This window comes from Dicentrarchus labrax, unplaced genomic scaffold (genome assembly GCF_905237075.1).
Source record: "Dicentrarchus labrax unplaced genomic scaffold, dlabrax2021, whole genome shotgun sequence".
Taxonomy (NCBI): Eukaryota; Metazoa; Chordata; class Actinopteri; family Moronidae; genus Dicentrarchus; species Dicentrarchus labrax.
Window position 1 is genome coordinate 7,590,626 of NW_026136717.1, and position 22,255 is coordinate 7,612,880.

Genomic DNA, 22,255 nt, shown 5'->3' on the forward strand with positions numbered 1-22,255 from the left:
ATGCAAGTCCCCACAACGTATATTATTAAAAGACTAAAGACATGGTTTCAGGTTAAGGTGAGGGTTAGTTTTGGGGTTAGGCATGTAGTGGTCATGGTTAAGGGTTAGTCACCAGGGAATGAATGTAAGTCAATGCAATGTTGCCTTAAGTAATGGAAACAAGTTAGTGTGTGTGTAAAGTGAGAAGAAAATCAAATGTCCACATAAAGTACTTTACAGTTGCAGAATAGAAATTTATTGAAATACAATTTCATCACAAACTATACAGTGCATTCTTTCTTTTTTCATTTAATTGACATTTCCAACATTCTTTGGTTTCATCAATAGATATTATTTACAAATGTCCTTTAGTTCAAATCCATAAATATAAATAAATGTTGTACATTCTTTGGTGTCTTGTCTGTGTTTAGTGGTTATTGCAAGGAATGACCCTAGTTGTATATATGACTTTTATATTGATTCCAAAGGTTGACAATATATTGATTTTTATGTTTAATGCATGTCAATGAAGAGATTATGTAACTGTCTTAAATGTAATGTAATGTTCTCATTCATTTTGCATATTTTCAAAATGTTAAAATCTGTGTTTTTGGGTCGTGAGTTTGACTAATTACAATCCTGAAGTCTCTGTTTACTGACACTTGCTACTGCATACTAAGTATGAAAGGTAGTGTGACTAAGTCTTTTATTTATAGCTGCTTAGAAAGTCAAGTGTCTGCCAAGCCTCAAAGCAAAAAAAATAAAAAAAATAAAAAGGTTCAGTTTGTTTGAAGTATGAGTGACAGAATGGTTTTATACACGCTTTAACACAAACGTGTGTCAATCAAGTTTTCTAGAAAAACCTCCCTTACATCACATTTAACACAACCACACACACATACATACACACACTCACACAAACAGCATATCTTTATAGACATAAGAAGTGTAAATTTCCCATTTTAACTTTAAGGCACTGTTCTAGAGCAGGGTTTATTCTGCCTGATCCGCCCACCTTCCTGTCCTATTTGAGAACCCAAATGAAGGAAACCCTGGTGATGATAACTTGGTAGAAGGCTGATTAGTTTTCAGTTAAATAAGTTATTTTTGTTGATGATTTTTTTCAACATTCATAACAAGTCGACGTAGATAAAGGAGAAAGAGGATAGTTACTGTTACATCACTGAGAATCTTGTATTTATATCATTTACCAAAGTTTGAACCGCTTAACTGACAAAACTGTAATTTGGTTCTTACTCTGGTGTACATTGGGTGGTACATTTGATGTGTCAGTAGCGGGACTTGCGACACATGTCGCAGCGACACGCCTTCGCTGTCAGGATCTCTATTTCGTCGTGGTGACGACCTCGGGGGCAGTCCAGGCGAACTTTGACCTAAGGGAAGACGAGCCAGAGGACATTAACAACCAGCATGAATAATCAAAACTAGAGGATGTTAACCCCTCTTTTCATTTACCACCTCCCTCCCCTCAGAGACAGCCATTATTCCAAAACCCCAATAGTCCAATTGGACCAAAAGCCCATTTGTCTTACAGCCCTTTATCCCAAAAACAAAAGCCCACTGCTCCAAAAGCCAGTTCTTCTGAAAATACACACTCTGCCTGGAGTATTTTTAATACCTTAGTGTATTTGGACATACAGGAAGATGAAGTCAGGTGACCTTTCTTGTCATGTTAACAATAATAAACACGTGGTTATTGTTAAAATAAATACGTTAGTTATGTCAGTTAAGTTATGAACGTAAGTTGGTGATATCAGTGTGTCTTTTCAGAACAGGCGTTCGGAGCAATGGGCTTTGGGTCCAATGGGGCACATTTCGAACTATTTGGGGTTTCAGAATAATGGGCCACCGGAACGATGGCATGGCACCCCCCCCCCCTCACCTTAGCATCCTTGCTGATGGTGCAGCAACGTGAGGCGGAGGTGATGTTGTGGGTGAAGTTGGAGGCCACCAGCACAGAGTATCTGGATGGGAAGGCGCTGGACTCGCAGTAGCCCACGCAGGCGTAGACCAGGTGGGTGCCTTTGCATGTGCCGCGGCGGTCACTGCGAATGCTCACATTGAAGGCTGGAGATTGAAGAGAAGACAGAGGGATGAACGAGGTTGAAGGAAGTGACGTGCAGTATGTGTGCGAATGTTTGGGATGCATTAAGATGCATCAATATAAGCAGCAGACACTTGAGGCTGATAGTTATTTCTCAATTAGAATGACGCTGCTGTTCTCAAGGCCACTTTCCCATAAACTTACTTCCTGTCAAAAACTGAAAAAATATGCACAGAAATGGATGTTTTGTTGTTTTTGGGGACACTGTGGGCACATTTTTTATAAAACTGTGTGTGTTACTCACGGTGTAGGTGACACCCTGGGGTGAGGCCATCGTAGCTCCAACCAATAGGAGAGAAGAGCAGCAGCAGTGACATCACTGGTAGGACCAGCAGGCAGAAATGTGAGGTCATGCACGGCGACATCTGGATGGCAGCCTGGAGGGTCCAAACACAACACCAAATATGTAAGATGAGAAAAACTTGACATTTCTAAACATTTACCTGACTTTAAGCGGTTTCTATGCATATATGTAAAATATTTGTATGACATTGTATTACACACACATATATGGAGCTAAGTTGGTCAGTGGGAGAAACACAGTAACACTGAAGTCTATCGAATGACTTAATCCATCTGGGGGTCAGATGAAAGATCTTAAACTACCCAACGTAATGTTTATTTTTTGGGCTTTTCTCAAACCTTTGCTTTTTTTCTTGTGAAATACGTTAATGTCTGACCTCTGTTGACTTTTAAAACAAATAAAAGGAAACAATCTTTAAAAAAGGAACAGTCAAAAAGGTGGGGAACCAGTGATCTAATCAAGACCTTAAATAATCTTTTTTTCTGAGCTGAAGAAGCTACAGAAGCCTACACCTTGAACACTGAGCTTTCACTCAACCTGAGGTGATCCTCTCCTGCTGAACTTTACCCTTAAGTCAAAGTGTTGCCCAGAGCCCCCGCCGTCATCTACCAAGGTGGTTTCCCATCCTGCACGTCTGCCTGTGTGTCACTCAGCTGAGTAACAGCTAATGTGAATAAAAACAATACTGCCTTCATCTTTTCAATCTGGCTCATTTAACAGCTGCCTGCTGACACACGTATACATACACAATTTAAGGTTGTGCAAACGTACACGCAGCAGCAGTCCCATAGTCATATACCATCTATGAATAAAAGTCTGTCTTTAAAATAGAGAATCCTGTGTGCATCTGTGTTTTTCACTTTCAACACGTACACACAGGTATATCATATGCATGCATGAGTGGGTGTCTATGTACGCACATGCTCATGAACCCCTCACACACACTCCAACACGTGTGTAAACAATAAAGTCATGTTTTCCTGGGAATGTGGTGATCCTGACCCTTGCCCCTCTAAAATGGCAGCTCTTTCCAGCTCCGCTTCCCTCTGACTGGAGCGATGGGAATTGCCGCTGTGGTGAAGGTGGAACGGCCCTTGGGACGCCATTAACGCTGCTGGCACGACCAAATTAACAGGTCAGTGCTGTGTGTGTGTGTGTGTGTGTGTGTGTGTGTGTGTGTGTGTGAGGCCATTAACCCCGTGTCAGCTGATGGGGCAGGGGAAATGCCCGGCTTTTTCCTCTTATGTGGGGTTTCCATGCCTGAAGGTTGGTTTGGCTTCTAGGAAAGTGGGTTGTAATACGGTACACGCTGCTGATAGTGGGAGGGCAGGTGAACAAGACCACCAAAATAGACTAAAGAACATATTCCCTGACAAGTTAAGATCCTTAAAGTGCTTGCAAATAAAATCCTATACGCACAAACACCTTATCAAAATAATGTTATCAGTACTGCCCTTTAAAATACTTTAATGTGTGCATACAATTTAAAAGAATACATTAAAAGGAACTACGTTTGGACATAATTGTTTTTCTGGAAACACTATGACATTACTGTACCTTTGGCAAGTGAGAGGTGGAAATACTTTAATGTAAATCACCCAAATTATCCACCATTCTCTTAAGTTTCACTTACATGGTTTGAACAGTTCAGCTGAGACCAGGTGCTGATGCAGACATTAGTAGAGCAGACCATTTTATTTTATATACAAACTATATAATTGCTGTTATTATATATATATATATTAGTAGTGGACATCTGCGTCATTACACACAAGTGCCTGAGCTTTCTACTAATTCTACATAATACTGAACAACGCCAGTGAGGTGTCATTTAATTATTTATTTGAAGTAGCATCAATTGCAGGGAAAATATGTTCTACAAATACCATAAAGGACTCAATGGAGACACATTTAGTCTCATCTTATGTCCTGTCATATATTTTTAAGAATGATCTATATAGTCAATCAGCTATATAACAACAATGCTTAGTTTTATAAAAATGTGTATTGTCTTGAAAGCAAAAGTCAGCTGAGTAGGGATGAGTTTCAAAATAAAATCCCAAATACAGCAAAACTTATCTATTTATCTATTTTCTGTAGTAGTAAATGTTATTAATATGGCCAATTTACTCATTTGTCAAAATGGTAATATTTTTACACATTAACAGCTCAAGTATTAACACATATAAAAGGTCTGCAGAATCAGAATGTAAAGAAATGTGAAATACAAGGAGATATAAAAGGGTTAAAGCTGTATTTTCCCCAAATATACAACTTGTAGAACAGAATTCTCTTCATGTGTAAAAAGACCATAAGTAAGCAACAAAGACTAGATGACAGACTAAATGTCACAGAACAATCGCAGGATTTAAAGGTCTATTCCACCAACATACAGACCGATGAACTACATTTGATTCCAGGCGTAAAAAGGAGCTCAGTCTTACCTGAAGACGTACAGCAGAGCGCAGCTTCTCAAGTGCAGGGCAGGTGTGTCGGCTGACAGGTGTGTGTCAGTGTGTCTGTTCTGAGCCTCATGCAGGGATATAAGTAACACAGGTAACAGTGAAGGTACTTATAGCTGTGGACACACCCACAATCAGAGAGCGTGTGAGAGTGTGTGAATCTTTTTTTTCTCTATCTCCTTCACTCTTTCCACCTGAAAAAAAAAAACCCCCAGTGAAATTCTTCCAAAAAATATTAAAATCGACTTCTTTCTGAGACGTCTTTCTCCTGGAGTGTGTTACCATCTTTCTGTCCCTCCGCCCTCCCCCTCCTCGCTCTCTGTTTTAAACCTTTAGGGGGACTGCTGCTGTGACACAGAGGAAAACTAGATAGGTTTTCCATCAACGCACCGCCACAATAGTAAGAACACACACAGCTTCACTCCGCACACGCCTGCACAGAGACGCACACACAGAAAAAGCACACTTGTGTATGTATGCATGTGTGCAAAATCACAAAAAATAATACTGTAGGCCCTCAGCTGCCAGTTGATACACACTACAAGTGAACTAATAAATACACTGAATGGGAGACCTCACACACACAAAGTTTGCCTGGGTTTTCCATTTGTGGCTGCAGAAGGAAGGGCAGGGTCGGGTCAGAAGATATTGTGGGTTTGGGTCAAATCTGTGTGTGTGTGTGTGTGTGTGTGTGTGTGTGTGTGTGTGGCACATGATGGGTATACTGTGGGGAACGGCTGGCTCTGCTTCTCGTCATCCTTGTCTTGAACAGAGGAAATCAGCATAGCAACCACCCTGTCCAAACTCCAGCGGGCAAAGACTCTTTTAATAGACTCATAGATCACTGCAGCAGTATCTGGACATACAGTGACATGTCACAGAGGTCACAAACTGCCAGATCAGACCACAGATTACTGTGTATAGGTCTCTAAGTAACCACAAGAAACTGGGTCTCAGGGTGAAGGAACAAATGGCTTAACTTGCTGGAACAGCAAGAATCAGAATCAGCCCTCTGTGGTTACTTCAGTGTTTTTGGTTTTTCAATGAGTTTTTCCATGTCTTCCTAGAAAGTTTGGGCTGAGTTGGGAATCATTGCTGCTGTCGGTCTGTAAAGCTCGCTGATACTGGCCCATAAAAAAAAAGGACTCGGCTATCTTTGTCTTTGACTGAAGTTGCCAGCAGAATTGATTCAAGAAGTTAAGGAACTCACTAAACGATAAAATCACAGTCAAAAAACAGCAGCAGGACGTTGAACCAGTGCAAACGGTTCAAACTCACATTCTGTTTTAACTTTCTGTACTTTGGTTGGATCCCAGATGCAATAATCACCATTGTTTCATTGTATGTCTTGTACCCTTCAGAAATACAAACAGCAGATGCTCATTATGACCTCAATAATTCATCCAGGTAACAATTGACATCTGTCAATGCAACAAGAACACTGCAAACTGTAGAAATAGAAATGAAGTTGTTTTGTTGTTTTTAAAAAAATCTACAAAAGAGTGAGAATAATGGGCTAGAATCAAGAAAAAATCCACTTGACTTGAGTTGATTTGCTTTGCTTGCTTGAAAAAGACTTTTTCACTTGTTTTCAGAAAATCAAACTTTTGAGACAATAATATTGCCTTTGTAGACAAAGCCTGATACATCTTATTCCTCTGTGCCATAGAACTCCATTGTGGTTTAAAAACACATCAATGAGTAACACTGACAAAATATTACACAAAATACACAAAATAATAAGTTGCCCTTTACAAAAAAGACAATATTCCTATTAAGCTGTTACATGTTCAATGAAAATGAAAATAGTAATATTCCTGTTTAAGTTAACGTAATGAAGTACATCCTATGTCTATAAAAAATTGGTTAAAATAGATTTTCTCCCGGTGGCGGACACAGCCTACCTCCTTCATTCGTTCAAGCAATTTCTCGGAAATGTCTCGTTACGATATTTGCACACATCCAAGGATTAAATATATCCACATACCTGTTGAAACCAAGTCTTTTATAATCTTTAAAAGTAGGTTTGTTTCTCTTTATGCCAAAAAATCTGGGTTTTTGCATCTCGACACCAGACTTACAGTTGACTAGTCTGGTTTGTTATGTCATGTGTCACAAACTGTGGTAAAAACAATTGAGACCTTGGGCTATATATACTGTCAACATATACATATTCCGAAGGGGCTGTATACATGCAGAATGGTCCTAAACATTAATAATATCGGCATATCCTCCATTTTAATCAGAAAATGCTACATTCATATTAAAGAATAGAAGAATATGCTTTTTACATCAAATTAGGAATATTGCCATATTTGGAATAATAGTTGAAAAGTAGTGTACATTTAAACCCACATACATCCTGCTGTAAATACTCACTTGGCTGCCGAATGTGTATAAATCCACCAATGAAAATAGTCCCCAACAAATCCAATCTTTTCTGGTGTTTGAGTAACGTTTGCTTAAAACTACAGTGACCAGGTATTTCAGGAGCTTAGCTGTTTTTCAGGAATGAAACCATATATTTCGGGAACTGTTTTGAAGGATTTATGTCCTTTATTTATGTCCTCAGTAGGAACTAATGAGCTTCTTGTTTTTTATCTTTTTATGGAATTTGTTGACAATAGGATAAGAAAATATAGAATAATGCCAACCTTATCCTTTAAACCCTCTTTCTGCACCACAGTGAGAAATACAGGGTTTTGGTTAACAACTCAGGTGTCCCGACACTTCTGTGCATTTTTGTTAATTCACATTTTCAAACCATTTTTCTAGAGAACAGGTTGTGTCACTTAATCACTGATTCAGGATGGATGCTATGGCTTCCAGCGCAGCAGGCAGACACACACACTCTCTCTCTCTCTCTCTCTCTCTCTCTCTCTCACACACACACACACACACACACACACACACACACCTCCTAAGGAAAACACAATTATCATCTTATGGCCCCTCTACCCCAAACATTCCCAAAGTTATGTCAATGGAAAACGGGATGTGTGACATCATCACCTAAACCCCCCACCTACACACACACAAACACACAAAACTATTAGTGTGTTGACTGTGAGTCGCAGTGTGTGTTTCTTCTGATTCCATGCCAACCAGAGAGAGAGAGAAGGAGAGGGAGAGACTATAAATCTGAATGGCCTACAGCACCTCATCAGGAGACAGTTAGACGTGAATGAACTTAACTGGAGACTCTTGTCGCTGAAATACACACACACACACACACACACACACACACACCCCAGTGTGACTCAGCGGGGTGACTGATGTTTGTATCGCTCAGTGGCCCCGTCGTTCTCGGCTGCCGTGGAAACCGTGGCGTCTTGAATAACTATAATATCATTAATGTGTCCGCTTCCACTTCTACCCTGTTATTTTAATCTCAGTGTGTACGTGTGTGTACGTACAGTACGTGTGTGAATGAAAGTATATGATGAATGTGTGTGTATCATTATGTCTGACAGGATATTGTGTGTGTGTGGTCAAAGTGTGTAAGTACATGTGAGTGTAAGGCAAATTATGTGTGTGTTATTTTGGGCTCTATGACAATATATGGAGAGGATTAGGCAAAGTTTTCCTGTTTCTAAGATGATGTTTCAGTCCAGTTGACCCATTTACCCCCATATATAAACACACACATGCATGCAAGCATGGATACACGCATGCACACACACACACACACACACGTCACTTTTGAGTTAATCGATAACTTTTTTATTTTATTAAATGTTTTTTTTTTTGCATATTATTGACTGGTTGGCCCTAAATATACAACTGCAACACACACAGGCACACACAGACACACACAGACACACACACACACACACACACACACACACACACACACACACACACACACACACACACACACACACACACACACAGACAGACACAAACAGGTAGAACATTTAGCTAATTTAGATTGACAGGAGGAAAGTGGAGTTTCCACAAGGTGATACTCACTGAAGCTCAAGGTGTGCACTTAATGAAGACACGCACACACACACTCACACACACACACACACACACACACTCACACGGGAGAGGAAATTTCTTTAAAATTTAAGAAAGAGCCGCATTGTCTACAAGATTTACCAGAATAAAGCCTTGGAATGTGTTCCTGCTCATTCACGTTTTACATTACAGACCCTAAAACTACACAAAACATGATGAATGCAGAGTAATTACTCATTATATATACATTATGTGGGATGTAAAAAAGGAATCTACTATTGTAGAGCATTTGTAGGAATTCAGTCGTTAAAAAAAAAATGCTGGTTTGATTGGAGAAAAGCTTGGGTGACCACATTACTCTGAATTAGTGTAGACTAAGAAAAGTATCTAAACTGAGAGCAAATGAAAAGTGTGAGAAAAAAAATCAAGTGCAGACGGGGTCACAGAATATGAAAGCAAAGCTAAATGTGGCAGAATCGAAGATGCTAACCTGAGACATTAAGGGGAAGAAAAACCCTGAAAGTAGATCCAGAAGTAATAATATCTATGACATCTATAAAATCAGGGAGTGCAGAAGGAAGTTCAGTCCAAGAAAACTATAGGATAAGAAAGAAAGAGAAAGCTCACTTATTGCTCTTGGTGCTATGATATGACACGAACTGACAGCCACGTCTCCATCCATAATCTATATACAAAACAACATAAAAAACAACCATGAATGGAATAAGAAAATAATATTTATTTTTTTGAAAAAAATAGAACCTCCAACTCTGTGGCAATAGAATACATCAAATGTATGATAAGAGAACAAAAGGAGAAATCGCAGCGCAGTGAGAACAACACTGCCGACATTAATATAAAAGATCAATGGGGGAAACAGATCTGTGAAACACTTTTTTGTTCCTCAGTGTAGAATAAACCCCAGTAAGTTTCCACTAATGGAACCAGTAACACCTCCTGTCTGTCCCACGACTCTCAGGGGTCTCTGAAGAACAAGGAGAAGGGGAAGATGTGGCTGCAAAGAGAAAGACAGACTCTTACAGTCCAAAAAGCTGCTACTGTATGTCATTATAACCATAAGAACATTGTGATCGTGTTCTTTCAACAACAAAGGAGATACTTTTGTCAGTCTTCTATGAGCCTAAGGACATCTGGCAGTCTCAGCTTGTCTCAACAGACGTTTCACAGGAATATTGTGATTTAAGTGCTTATAATAGCTGGATTTCCCCAATCCATTTTAATCTTTGACAACTTTATTCTTTCAGGTGTACAGCACCAATTAGCTCTTTTTTCTCCCATGGGTGTAAAACTCAATCAAATCTATAAATAACACAATTACATCATCATAATCTCCATGGGTTGCTGTGTGCAGATTTGCTGATCTGATGATTAATTGTGCAGATTTAGCTTGTAGCATGCTAGCAGGATGCTGTCTACGGTTGGCTGCTCTGAACCTGACCACACTGCCCACTGGGCCCTCATACCAACCTGGCCAGTCGAGTCAGGATCCCTGACTTTGCAGGTTTCCCAGGGTCTGCATCTTCTTCCTGCTCACTGCCCTCGTCCTCCTCGTCCTCCTCGTCCTCCTCGTCTCCCATGTCTTGATTTGTCCCAGGATGCACTTCACCTGGAGTCCCACTTCCTCTGATCGTACTGACACCTGATCTCTGTTCGTCAGATTCCTTGGTCCCTTTCTGTTGGGGCAGATTAGAAGAGGTTAAAATAAGAATATGAATTTAATTGAACTGACCATTCGTAACTCGACTGAAGAGCGACTGTCCAATCATAGCTTTGCAACTGTAACTGCTGTATCTTTGGATTTCTCCACATGTTGAAGCACTGGGAATGGGGCTGTAGTAACAGTAATACTCCATAAAAAAAGAGTTTGTGTCTTTAACAGGAGCAAGAATGTGCAGAAATGACACCATGGTTGGAGTTTCCAACTAACTCATGGAGTTGATGTTAGTTAGTTAGCTAGCTAATAAAATATTCTAACTACATCTTAAATTGACGCTCGCTGACTATAAGAAGACAGCTTTTGTCTACTTCCTTTTTGAGTCGAGGACCCGTTGTCATTTATCATGGTAAACTGTGCCTAGAATGGAAACTTGATGGATGTAGCAACGGTACCGATGAGTGCTGGGGGCTTAGCCAACAGTCAGTTTGCCTCAGTGTCAAAGTGTCTTTATGAGCTTGAATCTGAACGGAATTAATATATATAAAAAGAATAAATTTGAAAACCCAACATCGGCCTTTCGACTAAACTTCTCTTGAGTTTGTTTGTGCAATCTGAAAATATGCTTAATGATCACCTTCATTGTTGAAACTTAATCCTTTTTAAAGCTTGTAGACTTGTGTTGGCACTTCCTTCTCAGAAAATAAGTTTAAATCATTTTTTCCACTTGAAACAAATGTGAGGGGGAAAAACCAAGCAAGAGAAGGAAGGGGTAGAAAAAGAAGTCAGAGTGGACAAGCGTAAAAAAAAAAACAACCCTACACAGGATCAGATGAGATGAAGGGCCATAGAGGAAAATAGAGTGGGGCGGAGGGTAATTTTGGGACTTTGTTGCTAATCAAACTGAAGCACATCACCAGAAACACACGCTCTCTCACAATCACACAATTACACAGAAACACGTACACTCTCTGTCTGATGTAATGCTATTATTAACCTTAATCACACTTGTTATCCTACCTGTCTGCGCTAATGTTAGCCCGGGGCTACAATAAAGACAGAAATGCTACAAGTGTGTGTGTTTATATCTGCGGTAGAGAGGAAACGAAAGGGTGTTGTGAGATTGAAACTGGAAGATGAATCGTTGGAACCAATTAATTCGAAACAACCGTGGGCTTAAATGACCTCTTCATTTGACAGTGAAGAGGGTGACAAATCATTTAACCAGTTAAATGTGATGAGTCAACGACTGAACTTAATGAATAAATGAAAAGGATCACCTTGTCAGCATGTCTCAGATCTTCCTTGACTCCCTCCCCTGCATGTGGATTGTCCATGTGCAGCCTGTTGGAAGTTGGGCACAACCAAATTTATTCTAATTTTAACAATTACTGCTTTACAAATGATTGCCATTTACTTCTACTTTATACAAGTCAAATACATGAGGAATGTTTCAGTTTATCTTAAAATACACTTCTGTTCTTGATGTTTATGTTTATGAGGTGGTAATCAGAGAACCTACATACTGTCCTATTTATTCTGATTCTTACACTAATCTGAGAATACCAATACTTCTGTGAATACACATTAAAGGAACAAGGCTGCTCTGTTGGAAATGAATAACGTTAGATAAAGACAGAGAGGATGATGCTTGACAATCTCAGTTTCTGCCCTTAAACTTTGTGTCTTTTGGAGATCACTCAATTTGTGTGTCAGAATAATAAAATAAATTATACAGGAAGGTCTGTTGAAGACATTTATGCCACACAATGAAATTATTGCCTTTAGTTACGTGTTGGTGATATAAAACGACATCAACGATTGTCTGTTGGATTGAAGTCCACTATTAGTCAGTCACAAGAATATCTTCAATAACTGTGTTTCTCAAATCCAAGACAGCATAAAAAACAATCCATCTATTCAACAGAGCACCCAAAATATTTAGGAGCCAAAGCTCATCAACTGCAAAGCTTTGTCAGAACTGACCAACCATGGCTGAGCTACAGCTGCAGAGGGCCATGAAAGTTCAGCAGCTGGCTACAGCCCTCAGAGCTTTCTACACATCTAAAGGTCATAGAGTGGCAGACCATCAGGCTGAAAACAACTGAACCAAGTACTCCACAGAAAATGGCCCTGAGCAACAGAATAAGACAAGGATGCAGCTTCAGGTTCTGGATAATGAGAACAATGCAGAGGAGGCCTGCCTCAAAGTGGACAACAGTTTGATTAAACTCTACTGAGTGAGGAAGGAGGCAGAGGAGAAGTTTCTGGTTCAGCTGGAGGCAGATGTTTACACACACAGAGGCCTAAAATACAATCGTGCACCGACAGGGCGTATAGATATGTTAATGTGGAGAGATGGAGGAGTGATGGGCTGCCACGTACGCTGCTCCAGGAGCAGTTAGAGGTATGGTACCTTGCTAAAGGGCACCTCGGCAGTGCAAAGGAGGTAGAACTGGCCCTTCTCCAGCTTCCAGTCCAAACTGCATATTGTGGTCTGTGCTGGACTTGAACTGGCAGCCCTCCGGTTTCCAAGCCAAGTTCCCCCAGACTGAGCTACTGCCGGCCGTGCAGACAAGCACGTGGTCATGGCTGCCCAGATCCAGACTGGGCACCAGCTGTCTCCTCAGGGTGCTACATGAGAGCCAGCAGGCCCTCAAGGAGAAAGAGAAGTGGATAAAGTGCACAAGGGCAGGATTTCTCTTCTGGAGAAGAAGTCCAATCAATGCCCTTATCTTGATCCAGTCGGACAGAGAGTAGAGAAAAAGATGTTATTCTTCCATTTTATCATCAAATGACCTGGACGTCAAGCATTTTAGCCCTCTATAACCCACCAGTGGATGACAACTTTTCAAAATCCCTCAATCCAGACAATTCAGTTTTCCACCAATAAAATAGATCAGAAATCAGCTTTAAAGTACTGCCTGTCCATTTTGTAGAGAATATAAATTGCATCATAGTCAAGAACAGCAGAACAGAAAAAAGTGCTGAGAACAAATATGAAAGCTGTCATTTTTTGTCCGTTCTACGTCCACACTTGTTCCTTTAAACTCATTCTTTTCTGTTCTCATTTTTCCAGCAGGTTTAACACAAAAACAAACCATCTGTCTCTCCAGGGCATCATGTAGACACACACACACACACACACACACACACACACACACCGTTGAATGCCTTCAGTGATGAAGCAGTATGTAGGAAGCCTCTGAGAAACAGAAAGGTCACGTACTGCTGACGGTGTGTGTGAACGTGTAACTGCTGTTTGTGTATTTATGTGCAGCACCTTTGTAAGGACATGTAAGCGTAATGGTCAATGTGGTGAATATAATTCAATGAGAACTGCTCAATAAAAGTCGATTTCCTGTGAACTGGTAATGATGCTCGGGGCTCTGCTGTTTGCAGGATGTTTACACAGTTTGTGCATCTGAATGTGTGTTCCTCAAGCTCAAAGAAGGAGACAATTCTGTTTATATAAGTTAAATACATAAACTAGGTGGAGGGCAAAGTCTTGTTTGTGTGTGTGTGTGTGTGTGTGTGTGTGTGTGTGTGTGTGCATTTTAAATAATAATTTTCGCCTCACTGATCTGACTGTCAGTGTGATTGAGGTGGCGCCCGTTCGCCTCTTGTCTGTTTCATAACTGCAAGAATCATTGAAGCGTGTGTGTGTATGTGAAACACGGTAGTTGTCAGAATGGATGTCTCAGTAATTTTATGAATAAGAACACATATTTCCATCTCTGCTCTGTGTATGCAGGTGTGTGTGGATGTGTATGATGCTAGAATAAACAAGCTTCCTTACTGCTCCCACCGTGTTCAGTGGCACATTATAAAGACAAGAGGAATAAAGACAATAAGCAATGACAGCTGTGTGTATCTTTTGTCAATATACATTACAGCACACTGTGATCCACGATGAAGCCAATAATTCATGCTGTAGCTCTGCTGTCACTGTTCTCTGTTCTATTGAACGGGTTTAGAGTAAGAGTGCGGATTAGAGCTGCAACGATTATTTGATTAATAGATTAGTTGTCAACTATCAAATTAATCATCAACTATATTTATAATTGATTATTCGTTTTGAGTAATTTTAAGAACAAATGTCCAAATTCTCTGATTTCAGCTTCTCAAATGTGAATATTTCCTGCTTTCTTTAGTCCCGTATGACAGTAAACTGAATATCAAACAACAACAACAAGGTGAGGACATCACCTGTTGTTGTTGTTGGCTATGGGAGATGGATTTTCAACATATTCTGACGTTTTGTTGACCAAACAACGAATCAATTCATTGAGAAAACGACCAACAGAATAATTAATAAAGAAAATAATCGTTAGTTGCAGCCCTAGTGTGGATAAAATCCTCTTACATGCATATACAACATTATAGTGCAAATTTGATATATATTGTGATATAGTAGATTTCCTGCAGAGAAACTTTATGGATACAAAAACCAGATAGGAATGAAAGATTCTGATAGAATCGTATAGAAAGAAAAAAAATCCACTTTTATCAAATGACAAAACAGCCTCGTTCAGTGATTTGCAACACATGCCCATGCTGGCCTTGTACACACAGATATAAAATGAATAGCTACCATGTAAAATTATATTGTTAGATTGTCTAATTGAATTTGTTGTCATATTGCCAAACTCTGGGGGAGAGAATGGATTATTAACTAACGACAAAAACTACAATAAGTATTACGTTTTTGTCAAATATAGACCCTCCATAGCTACACACACACTCAAAACATAATCACAAAGTTAATTCACGCTGGATCCTTTATGACTGTGTTTATGTACGCACAGCACTAACCCTATCAGGCAGTCTTTGGGGGAATAAATAAGGTCAAAGGAGGGTTTCGTTTTTAATCTAAATTTAGTCAACCCGTACATTTGTTTGCAAAGATTTTCATAACATTTAGTGATGGTTCCTTAGAACACTGCAAGAACTACAAATTCATGTTTTCTTAAGGTTAAATAGAGGTTACAGGTTAGTTCTACAGTGATGAAGAAAGCACTTACCTGACCACAGAGACCTTGCTTTCAGTCTCCATGTCACTGATTAAGTCCTTTAGTAGGGCCTCCTCTAGTGGTGAATTTTTTTTACAGCGCTTTGACTGCGGCTCAGAAACAGAGGGGATCTGCTGTGCAACCTCCTTCTCCTGGAACACACAGCAGTGCACTACTGTATATGATACACAGCATCAGCTATATCATTTGTACACAACTGAGGGTGTACAAAATCAAACAATGCAATACAACAGCCCTGCAAACAACTGCACCTTTGATAAGTTGGTAATGTTCAGTTCTCATTGATGCTGTCAGAGAGGTGTTGATTCGACTCTATAATAATTGTCTGGCACCTCCTTCTGGTGTGTTATTGTATTGCACAGTGTTATACTATAAAGTGTACATTGTATTTATCTTTATACAACTCTGGACATATATAGTACACACAAGGCAAGGCAAATATATTTGGTACACATACAGTATCATGCAACTCTGAGTTGAGAAAGGACATTGTGTAACAGAACAACAACTCACTGGGCTCAACTTCTTCTCTGGATGATTTCCTGAAAAAAGATAAATACATGAAAGAGATCATCATGCTTGAGTAGTAGCAGCTTGTGTTTGCCTGTGTGTGATTCACTGTGTCTGTTCTTTATCTCACAGCCAGTGTTCACTAACAGGACTGTTTATGCTTCACAGGCTTGACCACTCTTTCACACAGGAAACCACGTCTGCATGTACAGCTAATCTGGATGAGTTTATTTTCACTTTTGTGACTCCCCTTCCTGGATTTCTGCCTTTTAACATTAAACAAACCACTGGATCAGTTAAGTAAGAATAATACAGTATGTGTCACTCTTACTGTTGAACCCTATCTCTTTCTTGATGAGGACAATCATGAATGTGCAAGTTATGCATGTCTTTGTACTGATAACATGTAATTATTTGCAAGGAGGGTGTATTCTGTAAACACTCTCTCATCAACTGGATAAGCTGTGAGTTTTGTTCGTCCTCACCATTCTGCATGTTTTTCTCCAGGTAGAGGATAAGAGTAAACGGATAGGGTTTTAAATTCTTCTCATAATGTTCGCACATCACTTTAGACACTCCATCCCAGTTCTTCTTATCTGGTAGTTACAGTTAATAAAATACAGACAACTTGTAGTGAATAAGCATTTAGTAAGTATATAGCTGTATTCTTTGATCCATATTTAAAGATAATACACATATATAGCTGCTACAGTACCATACACTTAAAGCACCAGCATGCACTATGTCTTATTCCCTGTTATTCTTAACAGTTTGCTACATAAAACACAGGCACACAACCAAAATCTCACATATGATGTACTGTTGGTGAGAACTAGTGACAGACGTGCACATGTATAACAGTAACAAAGGCCGGGAGTGTGGTGGAGAGGTATACAGTGCTGATGTATGGTGATGAATGGTGACAAACACAGGCAAATAAAAACACAGATGGATAGTGCACCAGCTGCAAAGGATACAAGGGAAGACACTGAAGTGGGTACTAGAGAACGGTTGCAGGCTGTCCAGGTTTCCCAGAACAGCTCTGATAATTTCCTGAAAACAGATAAGAAGAGAAAGAGAGAGAGTTAAAGAGTAATTTTGCTTTGAAAATAGACAATTCATTTTAAGAAGAATAGTGTGAATGACAGTGAGTCACAACCATTGACAGTACATATGGTCACAACACAACAAATGTAAAGGCTAGCAGTATCCAGAATTACCTCCAGTTCCTGATTGAAGCCGTTTCCTCCCAAATCCTCCTCTCCACTGATGAAATATGTCATACACATTATAGTATATGTATGCTCAGAACACATTTGTATCTTAAAATATTATTATACAGTATTAGTAGTTTTTCAAATGCTGTAAAGCTGATTATTACAGTATAAGGCCTTATATACGTCAGTGAAGGCCTTTTGCTGATGCAGTACAGGCATTATAAGGCTTTGACAAAGAAGATATAACACTGGAATGCTAAAAAAATATTATGTATAGTTAAAATAAAAAGAGTGTTCTTCAGTTGCGCGAGGAAACGCAGCTTTAGGGCATTCAAGGATCAGTTAGGATTCTTGTTCTAGGACGTTATCCCTGAATAAAGGCAGACAGGTCCAGTGGGACCTTGGATCGTCTTGTTTTCAGGATGAAAGGAAATGTCAAGACAAGCTTAGGTAACACACATCAGAACATATAACGGTAGCCAATACAGGCAGTAGCGTTAAAAGAATGGAGTTAAGATGGAAAAAAAAGATCAATGCTTCCTCTCTTGCCTGAAGCTCAGCGGTCTCAACAACTGCTTTTGAGATTGAGTAACATTTTGCAAAGCTTTGAAAAATTTAATCTTGACATCGATCTAACTATATTTGTCTTAAGGGGTTTGAGCTTGTTTAATCCAGAGTCTAGTCTCTGTGTCAAGTTTGCTCTGAAAATATTTCAAAAAGTAATTTTTGATCTTGTATGATTTTCGCTTTTCACTCAGGCTTGTCCACAGGTACAAAGCACAACCAGTTAAATGATTTAATTCCTGGTTATATACTGTAATCTCCAGTGGTGTTACTGGAATATGCCGATCTGGAGAAAGACCACCAGGATGTGCAACTAGAGATACTTTCCAATACTGGGATGGTCAGGCTCAGCCTTCAGTTAAACAGCAAGACTGTACTGTGTGGGGATGTGTCAGTGGTCTCATCTTGCTTTTAAATTATACTTCTTCTGCTCACCAAAAGAGAGGACAATGGGGGAAGGACTAGATATGAGGTGTAAATATGGGGCTGTTAAGAACAATGTCTGCCTTGCCTGTAGCTGCTGCCTCCTCTGATCTTGAACTTGTAGATAAAATGACCAGCTTTGATGAATCGACTTTCAGGGAAAGGGAAGGAGAAGGGCTGCAGTGGCATGGCTCACCTACAGTGGTTGGGGCAATAAAATGTTTATTTATGAAATAAACATCGATAATACAGAATACCTGTCCACATATCTGAAAATGTTGAGCTGGTTTGGCTAGTTAGCTAAGATGCGTACTGCCTTTACTCTCAGAAAAACTCAGAAACTATGCTCGCTCTCGCTCGCTCTCTCTCTCTCTCTCTCTCTCTCTCTCTCTCTCCCCCCCCTCTCTCCCTCTCTCCCTCTCTTAAATTTACCGTAATGTCTACAGAAAATGGCGAGCATGAACTTGGTAGGTCGTCCCGCAAGCGAACTTCACTCTCCGACAGTACGCCAACAGTTAAAGCCCTGACTGTCAATCAAACGCGGGACTCGCCTCCAGATTCGCCGGACGGGGAGAATTCCCGCCTTCCGGTCGCTTGTCCCTTCGTGATTAGCCAGACCTTCTTCCAATCAGCGGCGTCAGAGCAGGTGTCACTATGGTGCCGGCAAAAACCGCCCAAACTGTCACATGACAGTCAGCGGACCACGTGTACCAGAAATGGGGCGGATGTAAACATTCCTCCCTGTGCCACGCTTAAAGTCAGAGTTAGGTTTGTGTTTGCCTTTTTGACTCGTGGCATTCCCTTTCATTTACATTGTCCCTTTGTATGTGACTTGGCGGCAGGTTGTTGCAACTTTTAAGCTCCCCGGCTTAAAAATAATTCAAGTGAAGGGGCCCAAAAGGTGAGTTGAAGATCTTTATTACCGGTGGCGTCCTCGTTCACTGGTTGTCCCTCGTTGTTCGCTAGACTTTGTTACTGTGACGTTTCTATGTCTTGATGAATCCTACGTCATCACAGCTATGCCCGTCCAAGGTCTAACAACGAATGATTATTCTCACATTGTCATAGTAACAGTGCTACACAGCTTTGTGACGTGCACAGTGTGAGTGTAGCCTCTTCGTAACAATGTTTGTATGTCGTCATGACGTTCCAACGTTAACACTGCCGCGTACAGCTGTACTGTGACGTTATAGCGCTGTAACTCTGCGTCATTGTAACAGTGTGTGTACGGCCAACGTTCCATGACCGCCATCTGTCACACTGTTCTCACTTAACGCTACATTTGGATGTTCCAGCGTTCTGAAAGAGTGTATCATACAGTGTTTGGTTCCACTGCATTGTGACGTCTCTCTCTCAACAGTGCATCATTGTGACACTGTTTGTACCCACAGCTACTAACCTCTCATCCTCTTAACCATGCAACATTGTAACACCATTGGTACTCCTTACACAGTACGACCTTCCTGTACAATGACTGGTGGACAGGGTGCCATAATTAAAAACCTGCAGAAATAAATGTGCCATGCCCACTTCTCCACTTAGCACAGTACCAGTCCCAATACAACTGTTAATATGTATTAATTAAAGCTGCAGTACATAACTTTTATAAAAGTGTTGTCATTATTGCTGAAATTGTCTGTAGTAGTCTGACAGTAGTACGTGAGACACATCATCTATGAAAAAATCTGCTGACTCTGGCTTGTTCCAGCACTCCTTATGGCCTTTGCAAGAATCCAACGGGCCTGAATAAAAACAACTGATCAAAGCTGAGAAATATAAGATGTTTTGGTTTGGAAGCTTGAATATAGTTGATAATCAGATAATTACCCATCTTTGTTCTTTGTTCAGGCCCGGTGGATTCTTGCAAATGCCATTAGGAGCTGGATACAGTGAAAGTATCAGCAAATATGACAAAGTGATTTTTTTATAAAAATGACATCCTCCAGCTTTAAGAAAATCTGTCATTTATTTGTCACCCGACTCTCTCCCCCTCTTTAACAGTGTTGGATAGACCAAATAGTCCAAACCGGTTATAAAGAAGCAGTCCCTTTCAGATCAGATGTCCTCCTCCTCCACTACGCCGTCTGTCCTCCTTAATACGGGGGTTCAGATGCCCCTGGTGGGTTTGGGGACCTATAAGTTGCAGGGTCTTGAAGATGTCTACCGGGCCGTGGATGCAGCGCTGGTTGCTGGTTATCGGGCCTTTGACAGTGCGGCCGTCTACCGGAATGAAGCCGACTTGGGCCGAGCCCTGAAGGAGCTCCTGCCCAAACATGGCTTAACCAGACAGGATGTATTCATAACCAGGTAGTGTATATACACTTTCCAAAAGAGCACAGCATGTCAGTGACTAAGGGACCTCTTGGGTATTATAGTTAATAAGATTCTTTAGTTACAGCAGTGCTATGAACATGCATGTGATCTTGAATAAAGCTGGAAGAAACATATTCACCACATCACATGATTTTTTTCTCTCTGAGACCATATGACTGAAGCTCAGTGAAGTTTGACTCTCAAAGGCACAATGTACAAATTGCATCATTCTCTCTGCAGTAAGCTGGGCCCCAAGGATCAGGGTGAGGGGGCCATGGAAGGAGCCTTGCACAGCTTATCTCAGCTGGACTTGGGTTATATTGACCTCTATCTGATCCACTGGCCGGGCACACAGGGGCTGGTAGTGGCTGACCAACGCAACCCAGGTAAAGAGTTCAGATCGATTCAGTGTTTTCCTTCATGTACCAAAATATCACCAGAAACATAGCAGTGTATGTGTGTACATTTCTGTTAAAAATGGAAGTGCTTGAAGTAGCTCTGTGCTTTGGCTAGGTGTATCAAGTGTTTTATAAATAAATGCTCTAAGAGATCAAGATTCAAGCCGTCTTCTCAGTTTCCTCCTCCACAATGTAGCTGTACTTGAGTAACACTGATGATGAAATTCAAATTAATATTTGATTCCAGGCAACCGAGCCCAGAGCTGGGCCACACTGGAGGAGCTGCATGCCCAGGGGAAGCTGAAGGCCATAGGAGTGTCCAACTACACACCAGCACACATGAGAGAACTGATGCAGAGCTGCAAAATCCCTCCTGCGGTGCTGCAGGTAGAACGCATGAGAGTGAAAGGAGGACAGAATGTACTGTACATAATAGTACACAAACGCAGTAACAATGCAGACTGTGTTTTAATTTGTTCAGGTAGAGTTTCACCCAAGGCTGTGCCAGACGGAGCTGAGGAGTGTGTGCGACGAGTGCGGGGTGTGTTTTCAAGCCTACTCCTCCTTAGGGAAAGGAGAACTGGTCGCCGACCCTGTGGTCATGGAGGTGGCAAAGAACTGTGAACGCACACCCGCACAGGTAAACACACTCAGACAAAGCATCTTGATAAACATCTTTTTGGCCCAGCCTCACCCACACGGTGTTCAATAAATAACATATTTAGCACAAACACTTCGGTCTTTTGTCCCCCTCCAGGTCCTGTTGCGCTGGGCCGTGCAGCAGGGCGTCCCAGTACTCCCCAAGTCGTCAAACCCAGACAGAATAACGGACAATGCCAGGGTTTTTGACTTCACACTGAGTGACACAGACATGGACCGACTGTCAGCTTTGGACTGTGGGCACAACTACTGCTGGGATCCATCAGAAGTGGCCTGATAGACCACTGGGGGGACAAATACTGTCTTCCATGATGCCTCTTTAATGCTGCTGTTATAGAGTTCTGGCTGGCAGCAATTCATTGGTGGGAAATTGGATTTTAGACAAGACTACTAAATTGATTTCACATAAAAAATGCACTGAGGTAATGTATTGAGGATTTAGGTAAATTAGATATCTGACAGCAATGAAACTGTTGTTTACAAATCTGTCAATGTGCCAGCCTTTTAGGACTATTTTGTTGTTGCCTCTTACTGTTATTTAATCATACTCTCACAAAGTATTATTATGGCTTTTGTGTTCCAGCTTTTCCATTTGAATTGTCTATGAATTAAAACACTCACTTTAAAAC

General features: G+C 40.6%; 3 protein-coding genes across 5 annotated transcripts; 1 reads left to right on the plus strand and 2 right to left on the minus strand.

Annotated features, from left to right (window-relative positions):
* Positions 1 to 212: 212 nt before the first annotated feature.
* gpha2 (glycoprotein hormone subunit alpha 2) lies at positions 213 to 5,438 on the minus strand. Of its 2 annotated transcripts, none has more exons than XM_051428953.1 (4): positions 4,853 to 5,438; positions 2,349 to 2,481; positions 1,883 to 2,067; positions 213 to 1,373 (listed from the first exon to the last, which is right to left on the minus strand). In XM_051428953.1, the coding sequence occupies exons 2-4, from the start codon at positions 2,467 to 2,469 to the stop codon at positions 1,269 to 1,271; spliced, it is 411 nt and encodes a 136-aa protein (XP_051284913.1). In that variant the 5' UTR covers positions 2,470 to 2,481; positions 4,853 to 5,438; the 3' UTR covers positions 213 to 1,268. The 2 variants fall into 2 exon arrangements, with proteins under 2 accessions (XP_051284913.1, XP_051284914.1); XM_051428954.1 differs by lacking the exon at positions 4,853 to 5,438 and adding an exon at positions 2,611 to 2,619.
* Positions 5,439 to 9,552: 4,114 nt separating this feature from the next.
* On the minus strand, positions 9,553 to 18,860 carry LOC127379407 (membrane-anchored junction protein). 2 transcript variants are annotated; one of them, XM_051428944.1, is made up of 10 exons: positions 18,688 to 18,860; positions 18,344 to 18,451; positions 17,272 to 17,317; positions 17,029 to 17,104; positions 16,537 to 16,647; positions 16,055 to 16,083; positions 15,533 to 15,672; positions 11,789 to 11,852; positions 10,322 to 10,527; positions 9,553 to 9,848 (listed from the first exon to the last, which is right to left on the minus strand). In XM_051428944.1, the coding sequence occupies exons 2-10, from the start codon at positions 18,442 to 18,444 to the stop codon at positions 9,809 to 9,811; spliced, it is 813 nt and encodes a 270-aa protein (XP_051284904.1). In that variant the 5' UTR covers positions 18,445 to 18,451; positions 18,688 to 18,860; the 3' UTR covers positions 9,553 to 9,808. The 2 variants fall into 2 exon arrangements, with proteins under 2 accessions (XP_051284904.1, XP_051284903.1); XM_051428943.1 differs by lacking the exon at positions 18,688 to 18,860 and having other exon boundaries at positions 18,344 to 18,667.
* Positions 18,861 to 18,979: 119 nt separating this feature from the next.
* zgc:101765 (uncharacterized protein LOC450036 homolog) lies at positions 18,980 to 22,254 on the plus strand. The gene is made up of 6 exons (XM_051428942.1): positions 18,980 to 19,156; positions 20,257 to 20,562; positions 20,809 to 20,954; positions 21,214 to 21,353; positions 21,448 to 21,606; positions 21,724 to 22,254. The coding sequence occupies exons 2-6, from the start codon at positions 20,315 to 20,317 to the stop codon at positions 21,901 to 21,903; spliced, it is 873 nt and encodes a 290-aa protein (XP_051284902.1). The 5' UTR covers positions 18,980 to 19,156; positions 20,257 to 20,314; the 3' UTR covers positions 21,904 to 22,254.
* The last annotated feature ends 1 nt before the right edge of the window (position 22,255 follows it).

Coding starts and splice junctions, on each gene's coding strand:
- gpha2 (XM_051428953.1), bottom strand. CDS start 2,469: ATGTCGCCGTGCATGACCTCACATTTCTGCCTGCTGGTCCTACCAGTG. Junction 2,068..2,348: donor CCCAGGGTGTCACCTACACC/GTGAGTAACACA, acceptor TTCAATCTCCAG/CCTTCAATGTGAGCATTCGC. Junction 1,374..1,882: donor CCATCAGCAAGGATGCTAAG/GTGAGGGGGGGG, acceptor GTCTTCCCTTAG/GTCAAAGTTCGCCTGGACTG.
- zgc:101765 (XM_051428942.1), top strand. CDS start 20,315: ATGTCCTCCTCCTCCACTACGCCGTCTGTCCTCCTTAATACGGGGGTT. Junction 20,563..20,808: donor CAGGATGTATTCATAACCAG/GTAGTGTATATA, acceptor TTCTCTCTGCAG/TAAGCTGGGCCCCAAGGATC. Junction 20,955..21,213: donor GGCTGACCAACGCAACCCAG/GTAAAGAGTTCA, acceptor ATTTGATTCCAG/GCAACCGAGCCCAGAGCTGG.
- LOC127379407 (XM_051428944.1), bottom strand. CDS start 18,444: ATGCCACTGCAGCCCTTCTCCTTCCCTTTCCCTGAAAGTCGATTCATC. Junction 16,648..17,028: donor CCACTTCAGTGTCTTCCCTT/GTATCCTTTGCA, acceptor TGTAACTACCAG/ATAAGAAGAACTGGGATGGA. Junction 16,084..16,536: donor GGAGAAAAACATGCAGAATG/GTGAGGACGAAC, acceptor ATCTTTTTTCAG/GAAATCATCCAGAGAAGAAG.